The sequence below is a fragment of the Emys orbicularis genome, chromosome 1 (assembly GCF_028017835.1).
Source record: "Emys orbicularis isolate rEmyOrb1 chromosome 1, rEmyOrb1.hap1, whole genome shotgun sequence".
Classification (NCBI taxonomy): Eukaryota; Metazoa; Chordata; order Testudines; family Emydidae; genus Emys; species Emys orbicularis.
In genome coordinates this window covers 367,902,963-367,910,609 of record NC_088683.1, presented here as the reverse complement: position 1 = coordinate 367,910,609, position 7,647 = coordinate 367,902,963, and the positions used below count along the sequence as shown (strand labels likewise).

Below are 7,647 nucleotides of genomic sequence, written 5' to 3'. Positions count from 1 at the left end.
CCCCCCGCCAGCCTCTTATCGAACCAAAACTGATCAGAAGAAAGAATTACAAAGAGCAATGAAAAGTGGGTGGGAGACACATCTAAGCCCCTCCGGACAAGGGTGTCAGGATTAAGGAAACTCCCCTAGCTTCATTTGCATCAAGGATGGGACAGGGAGGCATCTCCATTAGCATACAGAATGGAGAACAGAGATTCCAAGGCAAGAATTGCACTAAACTCTGGGACCAGGAAAGCACTGAAGCATTGAATGATGGGAAATCTCTGCTCCAGATGTTAATGAACCATGCCTGCACACACCCACTTCAGTAATTGTCAGAACAATTGTAGTAAAAAATCCTCTCTTAGTATCCAAAATACTGAAGCTGCGTAACTGCATTGTAAGCTTCCTCAAAGGACCACCACCCATAGCCAGGAATGATCAGTTCTTATTGTCTAGCCTGATCAAAACAACTTTGGAATACTCCCTTAAATGATCAGTTTACCCACAAACAAATCTAGTGTTCTCCCTTGAACCATTGTTCTTTCCCTACAACAACTCCTACCCACACTCAAGTAAGTGTTCTGATGCCTGGATCCAAAATCTGCACCAGTTTCATTGGGATTTTACCTTTTCCTGACTGATCATGCTGGGGGCCCAGCACTCTGGCCCGTCAGCCACCACCAACCACCACCTGGGAACATCTGGGAACCCCGATGAAATCAAGCTTCATGGAGTGGTGAGAACCCATCTCTCTCTCTCTCTCTCTAGCCTTCTGACCCTGACTTTTGTAATTCAATTTAAGAAATATCTAATACTATAATTGTTTTGTTTGTTTGGATCCCCCATTAGCTGGCAATAAATAACTTTCATGGTTAACTGATTGCTTCTCTCTCTTTCTCTCCCCCTCATGGGTGTTTTTGGCTTCCCCATTCACTCTGCAACAATGCTCCTCATACCTAAGCTAAAGATCCCCGCAGTGCCCATTGGATATTGCAATCCATAGTATACTGGTTTCAACCTTGAAATCTGGGTCAGTCCCCATAGTTGGTGTTTTCAGTCTTCTCCTCGGTGTCCTTGTTGCTTGCAGCAAAGTTGGGGGCAGGAGAAATGCCCCGCATGTAGCCACTTAGTTCTGTTTTATACAGAGAACAAGTCCAGGCATGTCTGGGGGTCTCACTGAGTCTCCAGGACAGGCTGATCAATTCCCCTGGTGTAGCTGCATGCAGGTGAGTCATTAAATTGTTACTTTCTTGCTGGACAATGGCTGGTGATTTCTGTTCAACAGCAGCTACCCAGGTATTGGTTACCTCGCCTGTCATTGTTTCTGTAGAGCCAGTATCTGGGTGCCTCCCAAACCCACAGAATGTTTTAGAGAAAACCACACAATTCCATTCTTATAATTTCATATGTATTGATGATACACATTTAGATAGAACAATGATGTTCAGCAGATCGTAACCTTTCCCCAGATACCTCACATGGCCTGCTTTAGATGTAATATCACAATTATATACAAATGAGGAATATGGGGGTTACAGGGTGTTTCCCCAAGGTATAGCATGTCACAGGATGGATCTGCACTAACTGGAATATATTAACGTAAATATCTAGAGCCTAGTACACTAGCAACAACTCTGCCAGTTTCATGTGATGAACAGTGGACTTGTGAGCATCTGCTTTCATACATGGCCTGACTTTGGTTCACCGCCTCTGGTTCAGTCCTCAAATCTTGCACCAGGCCTCAGATCTTGCACTGCTCCAGGCTCTCTCTTGCAATCGCAGTGGCCAGTCCTAGGAGAATACCTAGAGCCCCTCTCACCCCACTCCTCCATGTTGATAACCTACTTGAAGGGACGGGCATGGTGTGACCAGGGTCCCATTGGAGGCCATCCTAGGTCGCGCAGTTATGGTGAACTGCAAAGAATGCAGCAGGCAATCCTCCAGCAAGCTGGTGGATATTCCAATACTTAGATTTACAAACCCAGCACAAAACAGCTTCTATTATACCTCACTGGTTACTCAGAAGCCAGCAACACAGTTCCATTAAAATAACCACACCTCAGGCCTCCATCTAGACACACAAGTCAAATGTGATAAGGATTACTGAAAATCTCATTCCATCATATAAAAGAAAAGGTTCTACCAATCCCAAAGGATTGGAGACATTACCTCCCAGGTTATTGAGTTTTCCAAATCTTATCCAAATACATGCTTACTGCCAATTGTTAGTAACTAAACTAAAATGTATTAAAAGAAAAAGGAGTGTATGGTTAAAAGATCAATATATATACAGACGTGAATTCAAATCTTGAAGTTCAGATACATAGTAGAGATGGTGAGCTTTGCAGTTGCAAAGAGTTCTTTGAGAAATAGTCCATAGGTTAGAGTCCAAAATTTATATTTCAGGGCAGTACAGTCAGAACTGGGGTCTCAGTCCTTGTGGCTTAGGCTTCCCCTGCATGAAATCTCAATTAGGTCTGAGATAAAAAGCATCAGGACCCAAGGGCCTTTTATACAGTTTTCTAGCATCCACTTGACCATACAGACCTGGGTAAACAATAGGCTTTAGATGTAACCTTCTGTTTTCTAAACACCACCGGTAATCAGTTACTCAGATCAACAAAGGGCAATTTATCCATTAGGCAAACTATCATCACAAACTTCAAAGAGACATATAGACAATGATCTTATTTCACCCAAGATTCATCTAAATGTTAATATTCCCTTTTGCCCTGACAATTTGAGCCTCTCTTAACAGCAAATCACTTCTTATTCCTGAGGCTCACAGGCTGAAGCTCTCCAGAGTCTATTTTCTGCTCTTCCCACTGCTCACAGAGCTGAGGGAATTGTCTGGGAGTCCTGGCCAACATGAGAGTCCTCAGGGACTCTACAGGGGAATCATAAAGGTCGCTGTACAGCACAGCAAGTGTCAGACATGTGAGACTCATAAACTGATTCTCAAGTCTCTGCCTTCCTGTCGCAGTAAGGAGATTCCCTCTCTCTGCAGTGTGGGATTTCGGTGAGTGGCCTGTTTCTGCAATAAAGTTAGTGCTGAGGGCTCAGGGAGGGTTCCAGAGTTCATGCCAAGAACCACGTGGGCAGGAATTCATTAGCACAAACAACTTGAACTGCTTAATATTGTCAGAAACACCAAGGGATTTCCCTGGAATAATTGGAACTAAAAATTGATTAGAAATAGTTTAGACAAATATTTGTTTTTCAGATCAATTCCTTGTCTCTTACCATGTCTTTCTATCTGTCTCAGTAGCTTCCTTTTTTTGGTCCATGTGTTTTTTCCTCTGGTTCACTCAAGTGTTCCAATTCAGCAACTTCACTGGCATCTTAAGAAGTGCAGCCATGCCCTCTGCAGTGGGTATCTGTGTTATCAGATTTTTCACAAGAAGAAGGGGATACACAGGATTTCATACAGTGGAAAGATTCTACTCTCACATTCTGCCATCGGTCGGTCACTCCAGATTTGCACTGACCACCCTGAGAGCAAAATCAGGGCCTCTGTGTGTTTTGGAATCCCCATCTTTAACGCCTTCTCTCAGAACGCCACATAAATTGGGGGTTTCCTTCAGACTTTTTCATCACCGTAGAGAATAGTGCTCTCTGTAGCAGGATGTGAAGCTGGGAGTGATTTTCACAGCTGGGAGCCGAAATTAAATACTAGGGATGAAATATTGGACCATTGAGTTCAATGGCAGAACTCTCAGCACGGGCCAGTGTTCACACTAAATCCTCAAGTAAGGACTTAAATGAATGTCCTGCTTCATATCGGCCATGAACCTCCACAGAATTCAACTGGTGTTGTCCTGTTGCTGATAAAGATTGTGTGAGCTCATTTGAACCAAAGAGGAGCTGACAGGAGAGTTGCTGAAATCCTTAGAGGTTCATAGAAGATTAGGGTTGGAAGAGACCTCAGGAGGTCATCTAGTCCAACCCCCTACTCAAAGCAGGACCAATCCCCAACTAAATCATCCCAGCCGGGGCTTTGTCACGCCAGGCCTTAAAACTCTAAGGATGGAGATTCCACCACCTCCCTAGATAACCCTCCTAGTGAAATATTAAGTATCAGAGGGGTAGCTGTGTTAGTCCTCTTGCATCTGAAGAAGTGAGGTTCTTACCCACGAAAGCTTATGCTCCCAATACTTCTGTTAGTCTTAAAGGTGCCACAGGACCCTCTGTTGCTTTTTAGTGAAATATTGTTTCCTAATATCCAATCTAGACTTCCCCCACTGCAACTTGAGACCATTGCTCTCAAATCCCCCCTCACTCTCCTCTTCTGCAGTCTAAACAAGTCCAATTCCTTTAGCATCTCCTCATAAGTTAGGTGCCCTGGTCCCCTAATCATTTTTGTAAATGAACAACTAGGATAACATTTTTTTTTCAGGGCGGAAGGGCAGGTCTGCTTTCTCTCTGGCCCAGCATCTCTGGGTCTAGGGAGGATGAGAAGCATCAAAATGCAGTAAAAAAATAAAAGCGTGTTTCTGGCTTACAGGAAACAAGGCGGTGTTGGAAATCTCACTGTGGGAAAATCAGGGATGCACAATGTTTATGTGTGCTGGCGGTGGGGGGAGGGTGTGCAGTGTGCACATCGCAGTGGCACAGAGTCCTGAAACTGGACAAAATAGGGAATGGGCATCCTGCTTAATGGACAGAGCAAAGAGGCGTAATGAGGCCTCCTGGAATAGGGAGTGTCTCAGACTGTAACGGAATGTGGATCACACTGTAGTAGGTTGTCTCTGACCAATCCCCCATCTGGACCATCCCTCCTCCCGTAAGCAGCCCCACTACAGTCTTGTGGGAACGTCAGCAATTACCAACACAGAAAAGCAGCCTCAGGAAGGGGTGTCTGGATTTCTAACGGTCTGCAATACGTTAAAGCTTTGTGTCATTTTGAGGAAGAGTTACTCACGCTGGCTCCTTTTAGTGTCCACTTCCTCTCTCCTTCCTGCTGGGTCTGTCCCTCTCTCCCCTGCACAGCCTGAGCTGCTGCTGGGGTTCCCTTCACTGGAATAGGTCCCTTCACTGAATAGGCTCCTTTTCCCGGGTGCAGGCAGACACTGAGTTTAACCTAGTCTGAGGAGGAATTTCTGTGATCTGTCGCTGTGGGATCTGGCATGTGGTTTTGGTCCTGGCTGAGGGGTATCACTGTGTTACAGGGCTGGAAGTTGTGGGGTGGGGAACATACATTGACAAGTGGCCAGCACTGGAGGTTTTCTGGCAGGGCCTGGGATATATAGTCAGGTGGGCAGTGCTGAGTGTTATGGAGGTGGGGAGAAGGGTATAGATGGACAAGCAGGCAGTGCTGAGGGTTGTGGGGGTAGGTAGGGAGATCTATACAGAGAAGCAGGCAGAACTGTGGTTTGTTGGGAGAGGCTGAAGGTGTAAAGTCTCACTATCCATGTACATGTCCAAACCCTTCCTCATTCTTGCTTAACTCATGGCCTCAAATACATCTTGTGGTATGGAGTTCCTCAGTCTATTTAGGCATTGAGGGAAGAAAGCATTTTATTTTTATCAGTTTGGAATTTACAACAATTCAGTTTAGCTGAATGTCCTCTTGATCTTGTGTTATGAGAGAGGGAGAATATATTCTCCATCTACTCTACCAGTGAGTATTTTCTCATATCTCCTCTTATTCATCTCCTCTGTAACGTAACAATCCCAGTCTTTTCAACCTCTCGCTGTATGAGAGTTTCCCCAGGACCTTGATCATTCTCCTTGCCCTGGACTTAACCCCTCTAGTTCTGCAATATCCTGTGTGAGAAGGGTGCACAATACGACACAGAGGAGACCAGATAGGGTGAAACATTGAATGACTGATCTCATGGCATTGTATTTTCCGTATGCTTTCCCATCCCACTCCTCCTGGATCCCAATGTTTTGCTTAGTCTCTGTCCATGCTTGCAATGTGAGCAGGGTTTCACAGAGCTGTGTACCGTGACACCCAGGTCCTTGTCCTGAGTTCATATAGTTAAATCAGAACCTTGTAAAGTGTTTTAGGAGTTTCAGCTTTTTCCTAGAATGGGCATACACATCACAGTTTATTCTCATCGAAATTCATCTGCCATCTTGCTCCCCATTCACTTGGATTGTTCAGTTCCCTCAGAGGACTTCTCTGGACTTGACTCTGAGCTAAATTATCTGGTGCCACTTGTAAATGTTGCCACTTCACTGATCACCTCCAGTTCTAGATTGTTGATAAGTATAAAATATTTCTCATACTATTTTCTATAAAGTGTGTAACCCCCCTTCCCTGTGCTTCTCTCCCTTTACAGGCACCTGGAGCATTTCTGAGCCCAATCGATGCATTGACCACCTCATGGCAGTTTTCAACATCACCCACTCTAACCCTTCAACATTCATCCTAATGGGCATCCCTGGCCTGGAAGCTGCCCATGTCCTGATTTCCATCCCTTTCTCTATGTTCTATATTATCAGTCTGTTGGGAAATTTCACAGTTTTGTTTGTTGTAAGCAAAGAGCAGACTCTCCACAATCCAATGTACCTGCTGCTCTGCATGCTGGCACTCACAGACATTGCCACACCTACCTTCGTCGTGCCAAATGCACTGTGTATATTTTGGTTCAATTTGAAAGGTATTACTATGGGTGGCTGCCTCACCCAGATGTTTTTCCTTCACACTGTTTCTCTTATGCACTCTGCCGTCCTTTTGACAATGGCCTTCGATCGTTACGTTGCCATTTGTAAGCCTCTGAGATACACCATCATCCTCAATAACAAACGAATAGCTAAGCTAGGGTTCATGGGTTTGATACGAGCTGTTCTCTTCATTCTTCCCCTGCTCCTGCTCCTGAGCCGGCAGCCATTCTGTGCCAATCGCATTATCCCCCACACTCAATGTGAGTACAGTGCTGTGGTGAAGATGTCGTGTGGGGACATTACGGTGAACAGGATATACAGCTTGGTGCTATTCTTTGTAGTCAACATGTCAGACCTGACGCTCATTGCCCTGTCCTATGGTCTGATCATCAAGGCTGTTCTCAGACTCTCCTCCAAGAAATCCCACCAGAAAGCCCTCAACACCTGCACAGCCCACATCTGTGTGATGCTGACGTATTATACTCCCAGCCTCTTTTCCATCCTGACAAACCGGTTCGGTCAGGGCATCGCTCCCCACATTGAAATCATCTTGGCTGACCTCTATCTCCTCATCCCTCCCATGCTCAACCCAATCATTTATGGGGTTAAATCCAAAGAGCTTCGTGACAAAGTGGGCAAATACACCTGCAGAAAGTGATTGCCATGGGTCACTGACTTGAAACCTGTGTGACAAGAAGGAGAAAGTATATCTCCTTCTTAATCAAGGGTGCTCTGTTTGAGTTTGGCGGAGCTTAGTGTTGTGGGAAAATTTACCTGTTTTCTCTATGTCCAATACTTCAGGAAGCCTAGAGAATAAACCAAAGACTAACTTTCAGAGTAGCAGCCGTGTTATTCTGTATCCGTAAATTTGTTAGTCTCTAAGGTGCCACAATTACTCCTGTTCTTTTTCCAAAGACTAACAGTAACAAAGTAATTCAATACAAAATGTGGACATTGACTAGCATCATGGAATGCAGTTAGAAAGAATTAATATGATAATGTTATTGCTGGTTTTTCAGTATATAAGTTTTGGGTAATTTGGGGCTATATTTC

General features: G+C 44.7%; 1 protein-coding gene across 1 annotated transcript; it reads left to right on the top strand.

Annotated features, from left to right (window-relative positions):
• The first annotated feature begins 6,313 nt into the window (after positions 1-6,313).
• LOC135874150 (olfactory receptor 52E2-like) lies at positions 6,314-7,252 on the top strand. The gene has a single exon (XM_065398896.1). It carries the CDS (start codon positions 6,314-6,316, stop codon positions 7,250-7,252), a length of 939 nt encoding a protein of 312 aa, XP_065254968.1.
• Positions 7,253-7,647: the final 395 nt, after the last annotated feature.

Excerpts from the sequence above, each read along its gene's own strand:
- LOC135874150 (XM_065398896.1), top strand. The coding sequence starts at position 6,314 with ATGGCAGTTTTCAACATCACCCACTCTAACCCTTCAACATTCATCCTA.